This window comes from Tachyglossus aculeatus, chromosome 18 (genome assembly GCF_015852505.1).
Source record: "Tachyglossus aculeatus isolate mTacAcu1 chromosome 18, mTacAcu1.pri, whole genome shotgun sequence".
NCBI lineage: Eukaryota > Metazoa > Chordata > Mammalia > Monotremata > Tachyglossidae > Tachyglossus > Tachyglossus aculeatus.
In genome coordinates this window covers 27,566,819-27,591,142 of record NC_052083.1, presented here as the reverse complement: position 1 = coordinate 27,591,142, position 24,324 = coordinate 27,566,819, and the positions used below count along the sequence as shown (strand labels likewise).

General features: G+C 43.9%; 1 protein-coding gene across 2 annotated transcripts in view; it reads right to left on the bottom strand.

The window, feature by feature from the left end:
* SYTL5 (synaptotagmin like 5) overlaps positions 1 to 24,324 on the bottom strand; it is a 95,913-nt gene that overhangs the window by 29,090 nt on the left and 42,499 nt on the right. For both annotated transcript variants that reach the window (XM_038760395.1, XM_038760396.1), the window contains exons 4-10: positions 15,391 to 15,600; positions 6,993 to 7,108; positions 5,293 to 5,407; positions 3,619 to 3,753; positions 3,055 to 3,204; positions 1,358 to 1,496; positions 199 to 328 (exon numbers count right to left, since the gene is read on the bottom strand). In XM_038760395.1, coding sequence (XP_038616323.1) covers positions 199 to 328; positions 1,358 to 1,496; positions 3,055 to 3,204; positions 3,619 to 3,753; positions 5,293 to 5,407; positions 6,993 to 7,108; positions 15,391 to 15,600 — 995 coding nt within the window. The remainder of the gene's footprint in view (positions 1 to 198; positions 329 to 1,357; positions 1,497 to 3,054; positions 3,205 to 3,618; positions 3,754 to 5,292; positions 5,408 to 6,992; positions 7,109 to 15,390; positions 15,601 to 24,324) is intronic.

The following is a 24,324-nucleotide window of genomic DNA, read 5'->3' as shown; positions in this document are numbered from 1 at the left end:
AATCAAATCAGACACAGTCCATGCTCCACATGGGGTTCACAGTCTAGAACCCATGATCTTCTGACTCCCAGACCCCATGGCCTGTCCACTAAGCCATGCTGCTTCTGAGGCCAGTGCTTTACCAGAACAAGCTCAGAACAAACATCACCATTACTCTCAGTTCCCTCTTTTTGTGGAAAACATTTCATGCATACACACCCGATGAGAGAGAGGCTCCAGAGATGGCTATCGAAGGGGTGCCTGAAGCATTTCTCCAGTGTCTGGGGGCGAAATCTTCGGGGATGCTTTCACTGGAAGGAATACCTGCGAAAATTTCTAAACCAAGGTCCTGTTTATGAAGAAATGGAGGAAAGAAAAATCTCAGACATGGGCAAATTTCTGACAGTCTTTCACTGATGCATTTACAAGCACCTTCAGTTTCAATCTAGATATTCAGGAAGAGGCATCTTGGCGTTCTCTCTGATTTTTAGCACTATTAGACCAACTGGAGTTTAAAAATCATTCATCCCTTAATAATATCATTTTCTGTGGTATTTGTAAAGCGCTTACTATGTGCCAGACACTCTACTAAGCACTGGGGGAGATGTAGCTGATTGGGTTGTATACGGACCATGTCCCACATAATAACAATTATGGTGCTTGTTAAGCACTGACTATGTACAAAGCACTGCTCTAAGCACTGGGGTAGATATAAGTTAACCAGGTAGGAGCCCAATAAATACCACCAAACGAATGAATAAACCAGGTGAGAGAATTAAGACAGCCTATGATAATCATGTAAGTTCATTGTGGGTGGTGAATATGTCTGCTTATTGTTATAGTGAACTCTTCCATGTGCTTAGTACAGTGCTCTGCATACAGTAAGCCCTCAATAAATATGATGGAATGAATAACTGTGGTATTTGTTAAGCCCTTACTATGTGCCAGGCACTGTATTAAATGCTGGGGTGGATACAAGCAAATCAGGTTGGATGCAGACCCTGTCCCATGTGGGGCTCACAGTCTCAATCCCCACTGAACAGATGAGGTAACTGAGGTCAGAGATGTTAAACAACTTACTCAAGGCCAACCACCAGACAAGCAGTGGAGGCTGGATTAGAATCCATAACCTTCAGACTCTCAGGCCTGTGCTCTCTCCACATGCCACGCTGCTTCCCTATGTTACTGTAACTGGACTCATTGCCCAGGTTGGTGTGGAAGGCCAGTGTTTATCCCCAGGGTCCAGGATGGTTATTCATTCATTCAATGGTATTTATAGAGCATTTACTGGGTGCAGGGCACTGTGCTGAGAGCTTAAGCCCTGGTCCTGGTGGTCCAGTGGGGTGTGAGTTTGGGGAAGAGAGGAAGAGTCACTCACTCTGCTGCTGGTGGATGTTCCGCTGCGGGCACTGGGAGCTGGAGACCTCTGAACTTGTGGTGTGTCGTTGTTGTGGCTGCCTCTTAGATGAGAGGGTGAGGCCTCCTGGTCACTGGAGTCCAGTGACAAGAAACTGCCCCTGGGCAAAAAATGCAAATAATAATAATACTTTAATAATATGTACAATTCATAATGGTTAGGATGTTTATCCAATGCTTTCTATGTTCTAAGCACTGGGGTAAGTACAAGATTATCAGGTTGAACACAGTCCCTATCCCATTCCAGAGAAGTTTAGTGACAGTGTGGCCTAATGGAAAGAGCACAGGCCTGGGAGCTGGAGGATGTGGGTTCTAATGCCAGCTCTGATACCTGTCAGCTGTGCGACCTTGGGCAAGTCACTTTTCTGGGCTTCAGTTACCTCATTTGGAAAATGTGGATCAAGACTGTGAGCCCCATGTGGGACAGGGACTGTGTCCAACCTGATTTCCTTGCACCTACCCCAGAGCTGAGAACAGCTCTTGGCACAGAGTAAGCGCTCAAATACCACAGTTAAGTGACTCTCCTAAGGTCACACAGTTGAATAGTGGCAAAGCCAGGATTAGAACCCAGGTTCTCTGACTCCCAGGCCCGTGCTCTTTCCATTAGGCCATGTTACTTCTCACTTGTGGTGTTTGTTAAGCAATAACTATAATAATAATAATAGTAACTATACATATTAATCATTAATGTACCAAGCACACTGCTAAGCCCTGAGGGAGACACAATGCAACCAGATCACACACAATTCCTGTCCCATAAGGGGCTCACAGTCTAAGTAGAGGGGAGAAAAGACACTGAATCACCATTTTACAGTTGAGGCAACTGAGTCCCAGAGAAGTTAAATGACTTGCCCAAGGTCGTACAGCAGGCACATGGCTGAGCTGGGATTAGAACCCAGGTCCACGCTCTTTTTGTCAGCAGACCACACTGCTTCACTTACTGCCACTTTTAATTACAGTTAAAATAGTGATAAAATCTAGAATGAGTGGAGGGCACCTTCTCACCTACCTGGAAAATCTCAGCTATAGCTACTCATTTTGTTCACTACTATTAGAATTTCAATCTATCATTCAGTGGTATTTTTTGGCCGCTTACGGTGTGCAAAGTACTGTACTAAACAACACTTAGTAGAGTACAATCCAACAGAGTTGTTAGTTTCCCTGCCCACAACAAATTTACAGAGTCATTGATGCCAAACATGCCAATATGCTAATAGTCAAATGAACGTGGGATGGATTCCTGGCATAGAGACATTGAACTCTGGACTGTAAGCTTGCTATGGGCAGGGAATGTTTGTTATACTGTACTCTCCCAAGTGCTTAATACAGTGCTCTGCACACAGTAAGCATTCAATAAATACGATCAACTGACTGACTCAAATTGCAAGTGATAGAAGGTTACATTTTCTGCCAAGCTTACCAACCGCCCCTCAAAATGACCACAATAATGGTGTATAATACTTGAAAATCGGACTGCTTTTTCTTCCTGGGGAGAAAAGGATACAGGCTCTACTAAGAGGAATGGATTCAATAAACTCATTTACCAGAAAGAATTTATGAAAATCTAAGACTAATAAAGGTTCTTCTCAAATCAAAGACTCAAGGATCAGCAGGGCTTAACCCCATGGTGGTCACACACACAAAAAAGGTTTGGTTTACCTAAGGGAGACAGGTGAGCTGTGTTTAGATACAGGATAAGCATTGGCTTTAAAGATGGCTGGGCTGAAGTGATCTGTGGTATCCTGTCCAGATTGAAAAAACGTAGCTTGTGGGGCTTCTGAGAAGCAGCGACCTTCAGGACTGGATCGTCTGGAGAACAAAGAACAATTACTGTATTACTGTATTGACAATTACCAAATGAATCAATTGTATTTATGGAGTGCTTTCTGTGTGCAGAGCACTGTGTTTAGTGCTTGGGAGAGTACAATATAACCATATAACAGAAACATTCCCCGCCCACAATGAGTTTACAGTCTAGAGAGGGAGACAGGCATTAATAAATAAATGACAGATACGGACCTTAGGGCTGTGGGGCTGGGAGGGGGTGATGAATAAAGGGAGCAAATCAGGGTGATGCAGCAGGGAGTGGGAGAAGAGGAAAGGATGGCTTAGTCAGGGAAGGTCTCTTGGAAGAGATGTTCCTTCGATAAGGTTTTGAATCTGGGGAGAGTCATTGTCAGATAATGGGCTCAGCTGTAAACTCTCCAAAACTGTTAAACCCACCTGTCAGACCCATGGGCTGATCTGCCACTCCTTAAACTTTGCCCATCTAAGTCCAGACTGAAGCTTCTGCGACTCTCAGCTTTCAGGCTTGGGATCTCCCCTCTGGTGGCTGACCTAAACTTGCTGAAGAGGAAGCTGAAATACAAGAAATAAATCCGAGTTGACAGTCCCTCGCCTTTAAAAGAGAAATATAATCGTTAGTCAAAGTCTGGTTTGGTTGGGGCAGAATAGCAGGTCTAAGCAGTATCTAATCTGAAGTTCCAAATTCTCTGAACCTCAATTCACTAAATTTGTTTTTTATGTTTTTTGTTCAGTTCAGTGCATACTATTTGATAGGCCCTGTTCTGGGGTACATATAAGCTAATTGTCATAGACACAGTCCCTGTCCCACATGCGGCTCACACTCTTAATCCCCATTTCACAGATGAGGGAATTGAGGCACAGAGAAGTGAAGTGATTTGTCCAAGGTCACAAAGCAGACAAGCGGTGGGGCCTAGATTAGAACCCAGGTCCTTCTGATTCCAAGCCCCACGCTCTACCCAATAGACCATGCTGCTTCTCAATGCAGAAAATGCAGACCAGTGGCAAATGTTCTAAACGAGCTTAGCTTAGGGTTAAATGGGAGAGAGGAAGAAATAGTGCCATTTTTAAGGGGAGAGGAAGAAAGAGGAATGGAAAAAGGAGAGGACAGAGATGAACCGAGGCCTGATTAGGTCCAGCTGCCTCTCTGACTAATCACCTTTTCCTCGAGGAATCGTCCTGAAACAAAAGTAATAAGTAACATACACGTAAGTAATTACCCAATTACTAAACATTCTCTCTGTCAAATTGCAAATAAAAGCCAAATGAAATGATTTTTCCTTCCCTGGGCTGGGCAGAAGGGGCAGGCGAGCCACAAGCTTCGTGGTTAGAGCATGGGCCTGACAGTCAGAAGGACTGTCAGAAGCAGCGTGGCTCAGTGGAAAGAACACAGGCTTTGGAGTCAGAGGTCATGGGTTCATATCCCAGCTCTGCCACTTGTCTGCTGTGTGACTTTGGGCAAGTCACTTAACTTCTCTGTGCCTCAGTTACCTCATCTGTAAAATGGGGATGAAGATTGTGAGCCCCACATGGGACAACCTGATCACCTTGGAACCTCCCCAGCGCTTAGAACAGTGCTTTGCACATAGTAAGCGCCTAATAAATGCCATTAAAAAAAAAAAAAAAAAAAAAAAAAAAAAAAAAAAGGACCAGGATTTTAATCCCAGCTCTGCCACATGTCTACCATGTGACCTTGGGCAAGTCAATTCACTCCTCTGGGCCTCAGTTTACCTCATCTGTAAAATGGGGATTGAGATGGTGAGCCCCATGTGGGACAGGGACTGTGTCCAACCCAATTAACTTGTATCTACCCCAGCACTTAGAACATTACTCAGCATATAGTAAGCACTTAATAAGGACCATTATTATTATTTTTTTAGAGTAAAGAAATTCAATACTTGCCTTTGCTATTACTTATCTAATGAAGGAGATAGTTTCCTTGGAGACTACTGGAAGCCAAAACACAATGTGTGTCAGTGTCCAGAGTCTTATTTAGAACATTGAAGCGAGGCCCCTCTGATGAGGGAGAGGACAGAGGTTTGGCAGGTAGATGGAGGTGAAGAGAAAAATTCATTTGAAAAAGTCACTGCTTACCCTTTCCTCCGGAATCCGTACTGAGCAGGTCTCTGGCCAGAAGAAGCTGGAGTTTCTGGCCTCTCCTGGGTATGCTGGGAGACTTGACCTTTGCCCTTCTGTCCTTCAGCTTCCTCTGGGTATGGGGAAAATCAGATGCAATAGGAGGGAGACATAAGAGGGTGAAGAATTAGGGCAAGGCCCAAGCCGACGTGCAGATGAGTTAGGTCAACCTTAAATCAAGGATGTGTATTAGAACTGGCAAGGATTGTTTTCCTCTGGCAGAAGCTGCTCTTTCCATATACGGATATTTCCTAAGCACGACTATAGAGCTGTTGAGTGCTTTGCTTCTTCTCGAGAAGCTGGACTGAAGGAGCAGTGTGGAGATGATAATTATCTTAATGATGATGACAGTAATTATGGTATGTAAGCTCTCCTCTAAAGCCAAGCTACTCACCGTATTTTGATCTCACCTATCTCACCGCCAACCTCTCGTCTTCATCCAGATTCTGGCCTGAAATGTCTGCCCTCTTCACATCCAATTGACAATGACTCTCCTCAGCTTAAAAGCCTTATTGAAGGCACATCTCTTCTAAGAGGCCTTCCCTGGACTAAGGCCTCATTTCCTCTTCTCCCTCCCTTCTGTGTCACCCTGATTATCTCCCTTTATTCACTGCCCCCCACCAGCCCCATGAGCACTTATTTACACACCTGTAATTTCTTTATTTCTATTAATGTTTGTTTCCTCTAGATTGTAAGCTCATTATGGGCAGGGAATGCGCCTACCAACTCTGTTACATTGTCATATTGTACTCGTCCAAGCACTTAATACAGTGTTCTGCAACAAGAAGAAATCTGAGGCTGAAAGCTGATGCCATTTTAATTATGTTCTCAGGTACTGAATCATATAGCAAAAGCTGTGGACCAATTCATCTTAGAAATGTTGAAAATCTTAAGTCCCACAGTGCTTTATGCACATATGCATTATTTATTTATATTAGTCTTCCTCAATCAGTCAGTCAATCGTATTTGTTGAGCATTTACCGTGTGGCTCAATGGAAAGAGCATGGGCTTGGGAGTCAGAGGTCATGGGTTCAAATCCCGGCTCTGCCAATTGTCAGCTGTGTGACCTTGGGCAAGTCACTTAACTTCTCTGTGCCTCAGTTACCTCATCTGTAAAATGGGGATTAAGACTGTGAGCCCCACGTGGGACAACCTGATTACCTTGTATCCTCCCCAGCGCTTAGAACAGTGCTTTGCACATAGTAAGTGCTTAAGAAATGCCATTTATTATTATTATTATTATTATTATTATTATTATTATTACTACTACTACTGTGTGCAGAGCACTGTACTTAGTGCTTGGGAAAATACAATATAACAATATAACAGAGACAATCCCTGCCCACAATGAGTTTACAAGCTAGAGGGGAAGACAGGCATTAATATAAATAAATTATAGATATGTACATACGTGCAATGGGGCTGGGAGGGATGAATAAAAGGAGCAAGTCAGGGCAATGCAGAAGAGAGTGGGAGAAAAGGAATGAAAGAAGAGTTTAGTAAGGGAATATTCATACTACCAACAAGTGCCTTGAGGGAAATCTGTTAGATTGGACTCTCCCAAGCACTTAATATAGTGCTCTGCATATGGTAAGCGCTCAATAAATAAATTTAATTGAAATTAAGTCATCACCAGGAATTTTCAATATGTGAATTACCTGGGCTCCTTCGTAGGATGGACTCTCTGACCACATCTGTACCCAGGACGTTGGCTTGTTTGAAGCGTTTTGCCTTTTCTTCCAAAAACCATTCACCCGTTACAATCCGGAGCTGCCTAAACAGGGAGGGGACAGAATTCAATCAAGCAATCAATCACATCATCATCATCATCAATCGTATTTATTGAGTGCTTACTGTGTGCAGAGCACTGTACTAAGCGCTTGGGAAGTACAAGTTGGCAACATATAGAGACAGTCCCTACCCAATAGTGGGCTCACAGTCTAAAAGAGGGAGACAGAGAACAAAACCAAACATACTAACAAAATAAAATAAATAGAATAGATATGTACAAGTAAAATAAATAAATAGAGTAATAAATATGTACAAACATATATACATATATACAGGTGCTGTGGGGAAGGGAAGGAGGTAAGATGTGGGGGATGGAGAGGGGGATGAGGGGGAGAGGAAGGAAGGGGCTCAGTCTGGGAAGGCCTCCTGGAGGAGGTGAGCTCTCAGTAGGGCCTTGAAGGGAGGAAGAGAGCTAGCTTGGCGGATGGGCAGAGGGAGGGCATTCCAGGCCCGGGGGATGACGTGGGCCAGGGGTCGATGGCGGGACAGGCGAGAACGAGGTACGGTGTGGAGATTAGCAGCAGAGGAGCGGAGGGTGCGGGGTGGGCTGTAGAAAGAGAGAAGGGAGGTGAGGTAGGAGGGGGCGAGGTGATGGAGAGCCTTGAAGCCGAGGGTGAGGAGTTTCTGCCTGATACGCAGATTGATTGGTAGCCACTGGAGATTTTTGAGGAGGGGAGAAATTCATTAGCAGCATGGGTAGAAATTGGGCCTGGTAGTCAGAAGGACACGGGTTCTAAAAAAGGTATAGGGAAATGTATCTGAATTATGTGGAAGAGGAAGGAGGAAAAAAAATTCCTGCATTTGACCTACTTTCACATTACCAAAATATGCTCAAAAATGATTAGATTAAGAATCTGGTCTGTCATATGTCCCAAGAACCGAATGTTGAATTCCAATTTAATTCCAGGAGGCTACTTGAATTATTATTGTTGCTCTCTGATAAGGCTTATGGCTCCAGAATTCTAGGTGTGGATTTTAATTTCACATGTGTTAACAATGGCCTTATAGCTATTAGTGCTGTTCTTAGATTTACTGCAGGGAAAAATCTGACCAAACTTCCTTTATTCTGTTTTATTGTCCTCTCCCAAGCACTTAGTAATAATAATAATGGCATTTGTTAAGTGCTTACTATGTGCAAAGCACTGTTCTAAGCACTAGGGGGGAATACAAGGTGATCAGGTGTCACACGAGGGGCTCACAGTCTCAATCCCCGTTTTACAGATGAGGGAACTGAGGCACAGAGAAGTCGAATGACTTGCCCAAAGTCACCCAGCTGACAAGTGGTGGAGTTGGCATTAGAACCCATGACCTCTGACTCCCAAGCCCGGGCCCTTTCCACTGAGCCACACTGCTTATTGCTCTGCACATAGAATGCGCTCAGTAAATACCACTGATTGAGTCCAAGGCAGGTTTTCTTTCCCCCCTCAATTGTGCAACAAGGAAGTTAATGGAAATCATGAGAGCTTATCTTCTGCTTCAACTTTTTCTATTGACCAGACTAGGGCTCCAATATGCATCCTGATGCCTGCAAAACTTTCTATTTCAGCAGGTTACCAAAACGGACCCAAATCCTTGAATTAGTCATATTGAAATTATTACATGCTGACTGGCAATTCAATGCAACTGCACTGGCAAGACAATATGCAAATAATTACCAACATTTTACAGAATCAGCAAGCATTCTATCTTCCCCAACAGCCCAAAGGAGAGCAAGATGATCTTAAAAGCTTGCACCTGGAATGCCCTACAATCAACCAAGGAGCTCTGTCAAATTCAGAACTGAAAGCTCTCACTGAATTCTGCACTTTTTTTTTCCTTCTTTTTAATTCATTCCACTTTCAGTTCAGCTAGCCTGCTGGAAAACTGTGGAAGTGTCTAGTGCCAATGTGGGATTAAGTTCTAGAGAAAAAGAGGTTATCAGAGGAATTATAAAATCCAGCAATCTGAAGGGACACAAAACCTAGACCAACCACAGATTGAATATCTGATTTCTTGAGTATTCCCATCAGCCTCTCCTAGTTGCCATAGTTAGAGAAGCAGAGTGGTCTAGTGGTTAGAACACAGGCTTTGGGAGCCAGAGGATCTAGGTTCTAACTCCAGCTCTGCCACTTGTCTGCTGTGTGACCTTGGGCAAGTCACTTCACTATGCCTCAGTTCCCTCACCTGCAGACAAGCCAGAAACAAGCCAGAGTTACAGATAGGCTCTACTTGACTTCCATCTAGTAACATTTTTGCACAACTGACAATTCCTTTTTGCCCAAGTCACTGCCAGTGCTCTGCTTCTTACTCTTTTTCTTTGTACTCTCATTGTCCAAAGCATGGCACTAGAATACAGAGCCCTATGAAAGGGTTTTATAATGGGTCACCAGGATCCAACATTAGAGCAAAAAACAGATTAATACCACGGGTGTATGTGTAAGCACAATCATCTTCATGGATGGAATTTATAAACTCTAAGCAACAAAAGAAGCAGCATGGCCTAATGGAGAGAACACAGGCCTGTTAGATGTCCTGAGTACTAATCCTGGCTCTGCCATTGCTTGCTATGTGACCTTGGGTGAGTCACTTAACTTCTCTGGGCGACAGTTTCCTCAATTGTAAAATGAGGGCTAAATCCTACTCCCTCCTACATAGACTGTGGGACAAGGTACTGTGTCCAACCTGATAAACATGTATCCAACCCAGCACTTAGAACAGGGCTTGACACATAGTAAGCGTTTAAAAAATATAATTAAAAAAGAAAAATCAAGTAGATCATTACCCATGGCTGGGGGATGAGACTAAAACCTGGGTAACTTCAAAAAGTTGAAAAGCAGCGTGGCCTAGTGGAAAAGGCCTGTGCCTGGGTATTAGAGGACGAGGGTTCTAATTCCCGCTCTGCCACTTGAGGAAAGAGCATGGGCTTAGGAGTCGGAGGTTGTGGGTTCTAATCCCTGCTCACCACTTGTCAGCTGTGCGACTTTGGGTAAGTCTCAATTTCTCTGTGATTCATTTACCTTATCTGTAAAATGGGGATTAAGACTGTGAGCCCCACCTGAGACAACCTGATAACCTTGTATCTCCCCCAGTGCTTGGCACATAGTAAGCACTTAACAAATACCTTGGGCAAGTCACTTAATTTATCTGTGCCCCAGCTACCTCATCTGGAAAATAGGGATTAAAACTGTGAGCCCTATGTGGGATGGGGACCAACCCAATAATCTTCTGTGTCCATCTCGATTATCTTGAACCTACCCCAGAGCTTAGTACAGTGCTCAGCACATAAGTGCTTAACAAATACCATAAAAATATGACTAAAATATAAAAAACCCACCAAATCAAACCAGTTTCCAAATCCTGGCAAAATTAGGGATTGGAAGTCTCTCTCAAAAAGACTTCCTACACTCTATCTTCAACAACCTCCCCCTGCTATATTAACTGCTCCAATGAATAGGAAAACCAGGCTGTTCATTGTCATTGCTGAGGATGAGTCATTCTCTGATTCATTACAGCTTCTCCTAAGTCGAGGCTAGAATTTCAAATGTATGTTCTATTAAATATTGCGACACACTGCTGGTACTAATTTAGAAATATATGAAAAAAGCTCTCTTGTCTTTCCAAAAAAGCCCTTTTCAGTAGCAAGGAAAATACTTTAAGCTTTCAGTACGCATGTTGGAAGCCTTCATTGTGGGGTTTTCTTTATTACCCAGCTGAAGCAAGGCAAAAGCAGATGCGCTTTAGAGATGTCCTGGATATACAAACCTAATGAAGCTGATGAAAAACAAGCACCAACTAGGTGAGCAATAGTAGCAGATGGGTTAGTTCTTTCTGAATAAAGATACCGGGAAGACCAAGGGTGCAAGAGGTAGCCAGAGACAGGCCCCGTGGATAACAACTGCCTTAATTTGGTTTGCCAGGGTTAATATGCAGCAATTGCTAGTCACTGCTAATCAATCATCATCAATCATATTTATTGAGTGCTTACTGTGTGCAGAGCACTGTATTAAGCGCTTTGGAAGTACAAGTTGGCAACATATAGAAACAGTCCCTACCCAACAGTGGGCTCACAGTCTAAAAGGGGGAGACAGAGAACAAAACCAAACATATTAACAAAGTAAAATAAATAGAATAGATATGTACAAGTCAAATAAATAGAGTAATAAATATGTACAAGCATATATACATATATACAGGTGCTGTGGGGAAGGGAAGGAGGTAAGATGGGGGGATGGAGAGGGGGACGAGGGGGAGAGGAAGGAAGGGGCTCAGTCTGGGAAGGCCTCCTGGAGGAGGTGAGCTCTCAGTAGGGCCTTGAAGGGAGGAAGAGAGCTAGCTTGGCGGATGGGCAGAGGGAGGGCATTCCAAGCCCGGGGGATGACGTGGGCCAGGGGTCGATGGCGGGACAGGCGAGAACGAGGTACGGTGAGGAGATTAGCGGCAGAGGAGCGGAGAGTGCGGGGTGGGCTGTAGAAGGAGAGAAGGGAGGTGAGGTAGGAGGGGGCGAGGTGATGGAGAGCCTTGAAGCTCAGGGTGAGGAGTTTCTGCCTGATGCACAGATTGATCGGTAGCCACTGGAGCTACCAATACTGGTAGCCCTATTAGTCTTTGAAACCACATGCAAACACAGATGGCATCACCGTCAATAGAACCATAACTTCCAAGTACAATTTTCCCCATTTTTACAATCACTCTCCCCACCTTCAGGAAGGTGTCTTCCGACTCTGTGGCACTGTGCTCTCCCAAGTGCTTAGTATAATGGTCTGCACATGGTAAGCGCTTAACAAATATGGTTGATTGATTGATTTGCTAAAATCTCATCTTTCGAGAGGCCATTCCCAACTAAGCCCTCATTTTCCCTACCCCTTTCCCGTCTGTGTCACCGTCGCACTAGGATTTGTACCCGTAATTCATCCCACCTTCAGCCCCACTGCACTTGGCCTAGTGGATGGAGCATGGGCCTGGGAGTCAGAAAGACCTGTGTTCTAATTCTGGCTCTGCCACTTGTTGGTGGTGTGACCTTGGGCAAGTCACAACTTCATCATCAATCGTATTCATTGAGCGCTTACTATGTGCAGAGCACTGTACTAAGCGCTTGGGAAGTACAAATTGGCAACATATAGAGACAGTCCCTACCCAACAGTGGGCTCACAGTCTCTGTGTTTCCGTTACCTCATTTGTAAAATGGGGATTTTACACTGTGAGCCCCATGCCGGACAGGGACTGTGTCCAACCTAATCAGCTTGTTTCTACCCCAGCACTTAGAACAGTGCTTGACACATAGTAAGAGCTTAACAAATACCATTATTATAAATACATATATATCTGTAATTTACTTTAATTTCTGTCTCCCACTCTAGACTGTAAGCTCCTTGTGAGCAAGGATTGAATCTACCAACTGTGTTACATTGTACTCTCCCAAGCGCTTAGTTCAGCGCTCTGCACACAGTAAGCACTCAATAAATACGATTCATTGGTTGTTTCCCATCTCCTTGGGCTTGAAAAGTAAGGTTGGGGAACTGGCAATTCAGATATGAATCTTCCACAATGGATCAATGGTATTTGTCTGAATCAATAGTAGCCCTAACCTTTTCTCAAACTGCTCCCTCTTCCCTCAGGGAACTTTTTGGTGGGTGTCCTGGAGCCTGTGTTCTTGTGATTCCCTCTCCTCTTCTCTGGTGCCCCAGATTCCACTGTCCCCCTCTCTGAGTCTTCCTCTCTGGATTTTTGGGGTGCCCGGGATGCTCAGGAAAGGAACCTCACTCCTCTGTTCATTATTCATTCTTTTAATCGTATTTATTGAGTGTATACTGTGTGCAGAACACTGTACTAAGCACTTGGGAGAGTACATATTAACAATAGACAGACACAATCCCTGACTACAACGAGCTTACAGTCTAGAAGGGACTTACAGTCTACAAGCTAGACTCCTCTAGAGTCTTAACTTCAGGTCCTCAACTCTTCTGCTTCTTCCGCCACTTGTCTGCTATGTGACCTTGGGCAAGTCACCTAACTTCTTTGTACCTCAGTTCCCTCATCTGTAAAATGGGGATTAGGACTGTGAGCCCCACATGGGACAACCTGATTACCTTGTATCTACCCCAGCGCTTAGAACAGTTCTTGGCACATAGTAAGCGCTTAACAAATACCATAATTATTATTATTATTATTATGGGTACCCTAACCTCGCTGGAATCACATCTCTGATTCCCCTCTGTGCTCTGGGACCTCTGAGGTATCACAGCTCAAGCCTTCTCTGGGCCCAGACCTCCCAGAATCATTCATTTCTTCAATCAAATTTATTGAGTGCTTACTGTGTGCAAAGTATTGTACCAAGCACTTGGGAGAGTCCAATATAATAATAAACAGACACATTCCCTGCCCACAAGAATGGCTGAGCAGTCCCCTCCTCCACTACCATCTTTTTTTTTTAATGATATTTGTTTAGCGCTTAGTATGTGCCAGGCAGTGGATTAAGTGCTGGGGTGGATACAAGCAAATCGAGTTGGACATAGTTCCTGCCCCATGGAGGGCTCACAGTCTCAATCCCCATTTTACAGATGAGGTAACTGAGGCACAGAGGAGTTAAGTGACTTGACCAAGGTCACCCAGCAGACAAGTCACTGGAGCCAGGATTAGAACCCATGAACCCGATAGCCCTGCAGTAGTAAAGGTATGTCCTCAATTGGGTCTTTTTTCTTAATGAATTTAATCAAGCTATTTGACCAAAAAAAAAAAAGTACATACATCTTCCAGGGTATCTGCCAGGTCGTTTGATGCATGAGTAGCAGAAAACCTCATTACCAGTTAATCAAAATAGGACACAATTCAAATCCATTGCCATTCCCTGACTACATGTCCTTTTTCAATAAAAAAAGTCAGGCCACTCTCAACCCAGGTAATTAAATGACTTTGCATGGGGAAAAACTGACATTTCTTAACAGCCTTAATAGAAGCTGTTAGTCTCTAAAAGAGAGGATTTGCAACTCTTTACAATTTTCTTTTTCCTGATTTAACTGGAATGGGCAGGAGTTTGGGAAAATTGCTTGTCAGATTGCTTTTCCTTAAGGGGCTTAGATTGGTCCAGGATGTTGTCAGATTGACATCTCTCTGCTGGGAGCCCTGTATCCCTTTCCTTCTCTTCAAAACTTGATATGTGCTTGCTTTGGTCTTTCTACAGTCACATTCTTTTTTTTTTTTTGATGACATTTTTTAAGTACTTACTATATGCTGTACTAAGCCCTGGAGTAGAGACAAGCTAATCAGGTTGGGCAAAGTTCACTTCCCATAGGGCTCATAGTCTTAATCCCATTTTACAGGTGAGGTAATTGAGGTACAGAAAAGTGACTTGCCCAAGGTCGCACAACAGGCAACTGGCAAAACTGGTATTAGAACCCAGAAGCTTTTGATTCCCAGGTCCGTGATCTATACCACACTTGCTTCTTAAAGTTGATGCAACTGCATTTGCAGATATGGATAAGCCTATACAGTGTACAAAAATACAAATTTATACACATAGATACATTACAAGCTTCAGGTACGATTTAGCCACAGCACTATAAATTTTGAAAACCACACCACTGCATTTGCTTTCCTGAGCACTTTTTTTTTTTAACTGACCACAACGAGTTAACAGTCTAGAGGGAGAGACAGACACTAATATAAATAAATAAATGGATGAATAAATTATATGTATATACACATAAACTCACTCGTGCTGTGGGGATGGGAGGATGAATGAAGGAGCAAGTACGAGTGACGCAGAAGGGAGTGGGAGGAGAGGAGAGCTTAGTCAGGGAAGGTTTCTTGGAGGAGATGTGCCTTCAATAAGGTTTTGAAGTGGGGGAGAGCAATAACCTTTCTGATATGAGGAGGGAGGGCGTTCCAGGTCAGAGGTAGGATGTGGGTGAGAGGTCGGCGGTGAGATGGATGAGATCGAGGCACAGTGAGAAGGTTAGCATTAGAGGAACCAAGTATGCGGGCTGGGTTGGAGTAGGAGACTAGCGAGGTGAGGTAGGAGGGGGCAAGGTGATTGAGTGCTTTAAAGCCAATGATGAGGAGTTTTACTTTGATGCCAAGGTGGAAGGGCAACCATTGGATTTTCTTGAGGGGTGAGGAGACATGGAGTGAATGTTTCTGAAGGAAAATGATGCGGGCAGCTGAGTGAAGTATGGACTGGAGTGCACATAGTAAGCACGCAATAAATAATAATGATGGTATTTGTTAAGCACTTACTGTGTGCCAAGCACTGTTCTAAGCACCTGACTGACCGAAGCGAGGGGGACTTACGCCATCCTGGCACAGACGGAGCACTTCCAGTTGCCATCGAGGCCCACAATCCGGCAGCCACTGCACACGCGGAGAGTACACGCCTGGCATGGGGCCCCCCGGTCGAAGACCAAGCCCAGGTTCCTCTGACAGTGAACGCAGATCCGGTCACTCTCCTGCTGCCACTTCCCGCCGCTTCGCTTGGCCTCCAGGAGCTCCTTCTTCAACTTTCTGTCAGGGTGAACAAGTGCTTTTCAGTAGGGATCTGCACCCTCCGGGCCCTTGGCCTTCACCCTGCCCTCTGCCCCACGGCACTTATGTCCACAGCCATAATTTATTTATCCATTCCTAGTAATGTCTGCTATCCCCTCAAGTTTGCACCTGGAGAGTTTCCAGTCCTCTACCAGTCTCGACTAAGGGAGGGAGAGTCAAGCAGGGGCCTGTCCATTCCATTCCTAGCTTGGCAAGTGGCTAGCAAGTGGCAGGCAATCTGCGACAAGTCAAACCTCACCCAAGCTGGGCAGCAGTGGCATGGGAGACAGTTGAGGGCAGAGAGTCAAGGTGACTGCATGGAATTAGGCGATAGTAAACCACTTCTGTATATTTACCAAGAAAACTCTGTGGGATACATTACCAGAATGATTGCAGATGGAGGTGGGGCGTCCTAGGAGAGAGGTGTCCATGGCATTGCTATGGGTCGGAGACGACTCGACAGCATAAGACAATGACAATGTCTGTCTAGACTGGAAGCTCGTTGTGGGCAGGACACGTCTCAAACTCTGTCATATTGTACTCTCCCAACTGCTTAGTCCAGTGCTCTGAACACAGTAAGTGCCCGATAAATAGGATTGATTGATAATCACCCTGACCTTGGCCCCACAGCACTTAAGGATGCATCCGTTATTTACTTATAATAATGTCTGTCCCCCACCTCTAGACTGTAAACTCACTGTGGGCAGGGCACCTGTCTACAACCTCTGTCATATCGTACTTTCTCTAGTGCTTAGTACAATCCTCTGCTCACGGCACTCAGTCAATACCACCAATTTATTGACTGATTGATTAGGGTCAGTTTGACATCCTGGCGTTCTCTAAAGGCATCATAGAAAGGAAAGGACGGCAATTAAATCAGGGTCAGAGCGTGAAGTTTTAAGGAAATCATCTTGCCCTATATTTAGCTGAAACAAGATAAAGAGTAAATACCATTGATGATGATAGAGTTGACGATGACAGAAAAATTAAGTGACTTGCCCTAGGTCACACAGCAGGCAGGCGGTATATTAGAACCCACGACTTCTGACTCCCAGGCCTGTGCTTTTTCTAGGCCACACAGCTTCCCACTCTCTGTTTAGAAAGTCACTTTTGTACTGCAGTGCATCAATCAGCAGTATTTATTGCGCACTTACTGTGTGCATAATCATCAATCGTATTCAAAGAGAACTTACCATGCGCTCAGCACTTGGGAGAGTAGAACGGGTTCTACTCCCCACAAGGAGCTGACAGTCCGGAGTGGGAGAGTCAGACATTAAAACAAACTTCTTATATGTACATAAGTACTATGGGGCTGAGGGTGGGGTGACTATCAAGTGCTTGAAGGATACAGAACCCAGGGTGAAGGGAGAGGGGGAAGGAAGGCAGAATGGAGAAGGAATAGGTAAATAAGGGTTTATTCAGTGAAGGCCCCTTAGAGGAGATGTGATTTTTAGGAGGGTTTTGAAGGTGGGGAGAGGAGGAGATTGTCAGATCTGAAGGGGGAGGAAATTCCAAGTCAGAGGGAGGGTATGGACAGGGTGGTAATAATAATAACAATAATGATAACAATAATAGTAGTATTTGTTTAGTGCTAACTGTGTGTCAGACACTGTATTAAGTGCTGGGGGGCTACAAGCAAATGGGGTTGGACACAGTCCCTGTCCCACATTGGGCTCACAGTCTCAATCCCCATTTTCCAGTTGAGGTAACTGAGGTCCAGAGAAGAGAAGTGACTTGCGCAGGGTCACACAGCAGACAAGTGGCAGAGCAGGGGTTAAAACCCATGACCTTCTGACTCCCAGGCCCATGCTCTATCCACTACCCCATTCTGGCAGAACAGATGAGATGAGGAACAGAAAGTGTGCTTGCATGCTGATGGTAAGGAGTTTCTATTATGAAGTTTGTCTCTGAGAAACTTCACATTTTCTTCCTCTGGTTCACGGTGAACTGCCCTGGGCTCTTTGAAAGAGATTGCCATTTTCGTCTTTAAAGACTTCATTTGATTTGTGATTCCCAAGGCTGAAATCCCTCGGATGGAAAAAGACAGGGAAGACTCCACTATGAAAGAGTTACTGGAAAGGAGGTCACCAATTCAGATCTTTCAAACGTCCCTCCCCCTCTAGACAGTAAACTTGTTGTGGGCAGGGAAAGTGTCTGCCAACTCCCATTTATTGTACTCTCTCAAGTAGGAAGGACAGTGTTCTGAATGAATATTATTATTAGACACTGTCTCTGCTCACAAGGAGCTTGCAGTTTAGAAGATTTCATAGTTGATTCAGGAAAAATGGAATTCTTCAAGTGAATCCTGTATGGTCTAACATTTGGAAATGGCATGGACTGTATTTAACCCTCTTCTCCTTATATAATGATGGTATTTGTTAAGCACTTACCATGTATCAGGCATGGTACCAAGCACTGGGGAAGGATACAAGCAAATCGAGTTGGACACAGTCCCTGCCCTATACGGGGCTCCCTGTTTCCACGCCCATTTTACAGATGAGGTAACTCAGGCACAGAGAAGTGACTTGCCCAGGGTCACACAGAAGACAAGTGGCAGAGCTGGGATTAGAACCTAAGACCTTCTGACTCCCAGGCCCGTGGTTCTATCCACTAGGCTGTGCTGCTTCTCTGCCTTAAAGGAAGGCAGGACCTGATGAGTTTGTGTTTTCTGTAGGGGTGTAGGAGACCCAAAGGAACAGGCAAACCAAGACCTAGACAAGTCTAAATACGATAATGGCTAGCTCAGTTGGAGGCAGAGAAGAGATAGCAACTGTTTGTGATTATAACATTCTTTCACATCTTTTTAAATGAGGCATAATTATTCACTCTTTAGACATTTCTCAAATGAGCAGTCATGAAATTAATCTTCTGCTATGAAGATAAAGTGTTATCTAATCCCTTGAAGATAAGAACCTTCCTGAAATTATTACTGTAATTCAACACTGGAGGGGGGTGGGGGGGGGGGTGTTTTAAAAAGAAATAACAATGCACTCAGACAACTTTCATCATGTAGATGTACACATATATGTGGGTGTCTGCATATGAGGTACGTAAGTATGTATGTATGTATATATATATATATATCCCCAGACAGACAGACAGACAGACACACACACACACACACACACACACACACACACACACACACACACAGAACAAGGGCCTGAGAGTTCCAACTTTGCCACTGGCCTTCTGTATGAACGTGTTCCAAGTGCCTCAGTTTCCTCATCTGTTAAATGGGGATAATACCTATCTCACAGGGATGTTTTGAAGACAAGCAGGGATAAGTACTGGTAGAAGTAGGTGCTTTGGAAAAGGAAAGCCCCGGGTACATTTTTTTATGGTATTCACTGAACAATTAATATGTTTCAAACACCGTTCAAAGCCCTTGGGGTAGATACAAGTAATAATAATAATAATTATTCAATCAATCAATCATATTTATTGAGCGCTTACTATGTGCAGAGCACTGTACTAAGCGCTTGGGAAGTACAAATTGGCAACATATAGAGACAGTCCCTACCCAACATTGGGCTCACAGTCTAAAATAAATTATTATTTATTATTATTATTATGGTACTTAAGTGCTTACTATGTACCAAGCACTGTTCTAAGCACTGGGGTGGATATAATCAATCAATCGTATTTATAATCCAATCAGGTTGGATACAGTCCTTGTTCCATGTGGAATTCACAGTCTCAATCCCCATTTTACAGATAAGGGGACTGAGTTAAGTGACTCTGAGGTCACATAGCAGATACGTGTCGGAGCTGGGATTAGAACCCACGTCCTTCTGACTCCAAGGCCTGTGCTCTATTCACTAAGCCAAGCTGCTTAATAAATGAGTTTGGACACAGTCCTTGTCCCACATAGAGCTCACAGCCTAAGCAGGAGGGAGAACTGAGGCAGAGAGAATAACAATAATAATAATGATGATAATATTAATATTAAGAGCGGTATTTAAGCACTTACTATTTACCAGGCACTATACTAAGTGCCAACTAGATAATCAGGTAGGATATAGTCCCTGTCCCATCTGGGGCTCATAGTCTTAATCCCCATTTAACAGACGAGGAAAGTGAGGACCAGAAAAATAAAGTGACTTGTCCAAGGCTACACAGCAGACACGCAGCAGAGCCAGTATTAGAAACTAGGTCTTCTGTCTTCAAGACCCAGGCTCTTTCCACTAGCTCTTTCCAAGCTGCTTTAAACTATTTACCCACTGAAACTGTCAATCTTCATTCAATAGGATTTATTGAGTGCTGTGTGCAGAGCACTGTACTAAGCATTTGGGAGAGTACAGCATAACAGTGAACGACACATTCCCTGCCCACCACTAGTTTACAGTCATCATCCTTATCCCAGGGGGTCCCTGAAACACACATTCATTCATATTCTCTCTCTCTCTCTCTCTCTCTCTCTCTCTCTCCAACTCCAAACTACAGAGGGAAAAGCCAAATTTCCTTCCCCTGGGGAATCCCAAAGAGCAAAGCCTCCTTTGCTTTATGCAGTCCTCTTGTTTCCACACGATGTTGTAGAATACAACTTAACAAGGTATTTGTCATCCTTGGTTGCCACCCTAACACTAGACAAGACTGAAAAACTTACAATCATCTCTATTAATCAAAGGCCCACAGTCCCCAAACAACACACTGAAGAGAGCCACCATGGTAATGAGAAAATTAAAGGAAATGCTAAAATTGCAATGATCAGTCTCTTGGGCTTCTCTTTTCAAATACCCTTCACCTCCCTGCTCAGCAAAGGAACATTCCAGGTTGGTGCTCTAATGGAATCACCCATATCTTCCTACTTCTAGATTTAGTCAGTTTTCTATAGGTGCCTTTCAGGTTTGTCTGGAAAGCATGACCATTGTTCATAGGCAGGTAGAGTCCAAAGACAGAAAAAGGTAACAGGCCAAAAAAAAAAAAAATCTATGAAAGAATTGGTAACGAGTAATATATTACCAAACAGATACAAGAGATTCGTTATACTTCATCTTGTTCAGCCGGATAATAAAAGGGAGTTAAGCTGTCAATTGTCACCAGCAATAAATCCTTCCTAACAAGCAACCTTGGAGGGAAAGTAATATTTTTGCACTGCTGAATTTTAACCTGTTTTGTTGTTGATGATTCAATTCTGATTGTTCTACAGGTCTTTCCTCCTCATGCGAGCTCATTGTGCAGGTGTGGTGGTATTGGATTTTCATGTATTTACTCCCAATGCTTTGTACATTGTTTTGTATACTGCAAGAACTTAATGTGGGAAGTAATAATAATGTGGGAAGTAATAATAATGTGGAAAGTAATAGAAAAACAGTGTGGCCTAGTGAAAAGAGCACAGACTTGGGAGTCAGAGGACCTAGGTTCTAATTCCTGTTCTCCTGCCTGACTGCTGTGTGACGTTGGGCAAGTCACTTTACTTCTCTGTGCCTCAGTTCCCTCTCTTGCAAAATGGGGATTAAGGCTATGAGCCTCCCCCTTCTAGACTGTGAGCCCATTGTTGGGTAGGGACCGTCTCAATATTTTGCCAACTTGTACTTCCCAAGCGCTTAGTACAGTGCTCTGCACAAAGTAAGCACTCAATAAATATGATTGAATGAATGAATGACAGGGACCGTGTTCAACCTCATGGCTTTTATCTACCCAGCATCTAGTACAGTGTCTGGCACATAGAAAGTGCTTAAAAACCACAGTTGTTGTTTATTAGTAGTAGCATTACCATTGTTCATAGGCAGGAAGAGTCCAAAGATAGAAAAAGATAACAGGCCAAAAAAAATCTATGAAAGAATTGGTAACGTGTAATATATTACCGAACAGATACAAGAGATTCATTATACTTCATCTTGTTCAGCCGGATAACAAAAGGGAGTTAAGTTGTCAATTGTCACCAGCAATATATCCTTCCTAACAAACAACCTTGGCGGGAAAGTGATTCAGCCACAAATGAAAATATAAGGCAAGCCACCAGAGACCTGAAAGCTGAAACCAAATTCATTCCTTCGTGTTTAGATGCTCTTCAAACATTATTGCCAAATGTAGGACTATTTTTTAGACTGTAAACTTGTTATGGGCGGGGAACGTGTCTGCTAATTATGTTAGTACTCTCCCAAGTGCTTAGAACAGTACTCTGAACTTAATAAGCGCTCAATAAATATGACTGGCTGATTGGTTAATGGTATTTATTTACTACTTATATGCTGAGTACTGTTCTAAGCACTGAAGTAGATAAAAGATAATGAACATGGACACAGTCCTTTTCCTACATGGGACTCACATTCTAAGGTGGAGGGAAAACAGGCATTTCATCTCCATTTTACAGATGAAGAAACTGAGGCAAGGAGAAGTGACTTGCATGAGGTTTTCCAGCAGACAAGTGTGTCAGTCAATCAGCTGTATTTATTGAACACTTACTGTGTGCAGAGCACTGTACTAAGCACTTGGGGGAGTCCAACGTAACAATAAAAAGACACATTCTCTGCCCACAATGAGCTTACACTCTAGAAGGACTCCAAGGCCTGTGTGCTTTCTACTAGGCTAGGCTACCTCTTAAGTGTTTAGTACAGTGCATTCAGCTTAGTAGGGGCTCATCCAATACTGTCACTGCTCCAACTACCTGGAGTTGGAGAAGAGGAGCGTTTCTAGACTGTACGCTCATCTCTAGACTGTAGGCTCATTATGGGCAGGGACTGTGTCTATTCATTTTAATAATGATGGCATTTGTTAAGTGCTTACTTTGTGCAAAGCACTGTTCTAAGAACTGGTGAGGATACTAGGTGAGCATGTTGTCCCACATGGGACTCACAATCTTAATCCCCATTTTACTGATGAGGTAACTGAGGCTCAGAGAAGTTAAGTGACTTGCCCAAGGTCACACAGCAGACACATGGGGGAGCCGGGATTAGAACCCATGACCTCTGACTCCCAAGCCCAGGCTCTTTCCACTGAACCACACTGCACTGTAGTACTGTACTCTCCCGGGCGCTTAGTGCAGGGTTCTGCACACAGTAAGTGCTCAATAAATACGACTGAATGATTGCAGAGACATCCAAGCCTGCTGCCTCTGACCAGGATATGGACAAAGCAACCAAATCCAGGAGAAAAACCGATAGCCCCAATTCCCTGGAGCCATGGTTTGCTTGGCTCAGCTCCTCAGACAAAAGGCTGTGCATCCATGGGAGGCAGGGGAGAAGGGGACGCCAAAATCTGTTTGGTTTACAAATGTTTTGGGGGATGGAGACAGGTGGAAATGAACAGGGAAATGTATCTACCAACTCTGTTGTACTGTGCTCTCCCACATGTTTAGTCCAGTGCTCTGCACACAGTAAGCACTGGATAAATACCACTGACTGCTATGAAGTTGAAAAGCCAGAAAATTTCAATTGAAGATGGGAAGACCTCGCATTTCTCTTGCCTTCAAGACATCTCTAGTTGGATGTCCTCCTGTCATCTCAAGCTTAACATGTCCAAAACAGAGCTCCTTATCTTCTCATCCAAACCCTGTCCTCCTCCTGACTTTCCCATCACTGTAGATGGCACCACCATCCTTCCCATCTCACAAGCCCATAACCTTAGCGCTATCCTTTTCTCCTAAATCCTGTCGGTTCCACCTTCACAACATCGCTAAAATCCACCCTCTCTTCTCCATTGTAACTGATGCCACATTAATACAATCACTTATTCTCTCCCACCTTGATTACTGTATCAGCCTCCTTGCTTAAACTCCCAGCTTCCTGTCTCTCCCACTCCAATCCATACTTTACTTTGCTGCCCGGATCGTTTTCCTACAAAAACATTCAGGACATGATTCCCCACTCCTCAAGAAACTCCAGTGGCTACCCACCTGCCTCCGCAAACGAAAACTCCTCACAATTGGCTTTAAAGCACTCAATCACCTTGCCCCCTCTTACCTCACCTCGCTGCTCTCCTACTACAACCCAGCCCCAAACACTTGGCTCCTCTATTGCTAAACTTCTCACTGTACCTCCATCTCGTCTATCTCACCACAGACACCTCGCCCACATCCTGCCTCTGGTCTGGAATGCCCTCCCTTCTCAAATCACACACGAATATTCTCCCCATCTTCAAAGCCTTATTGAATGCACATCTCCTCCAAGAGGCCTTCCCTAACTAAACCCCCCTTCCTCTTCTCCCACTCCCTTCTGCATCACCCTGACTTGCTTCCTTTATTCACCCCCTGCCCAGCTCCACAGCACTTATGTACATATCTTTCATTTATTTATATTCATTGTTTGTCTCCCCCTCTATACTGTAAGCTCACTGTGGGCAGGGAATGTGTCTGTTCACTGTTATACTGTACTCTCCCAAGAGCTTAGTACAATGCTCTGCACACAGTAAGCTCTCATTAAATATGATTGAATGAATAAATGAATAAATGAAGACCGGTGCTCTGTTAGATATGAAGCGGGAGGGAGTGCTTTCAGACACTGTATCATATTGTATCCAGACAGATATGCGTTATTAGAGTACCATTCCTTAATTCCGCCATCATGTTCAATCATTTATTGAGCACTTACTATTGTGCAAAGCACTGTACTAAGCCCTTGGGAGCATAAAATATGACAGGGTTGATAGATGCCAAAAAGTGTTATTATTATTAATAATAATAATAATAATAGTAATAATAATCATGGTATTGGTTAAGCGCTATGTGCCAAGCACTTGTCTAAGTGCTGGGATAGATAC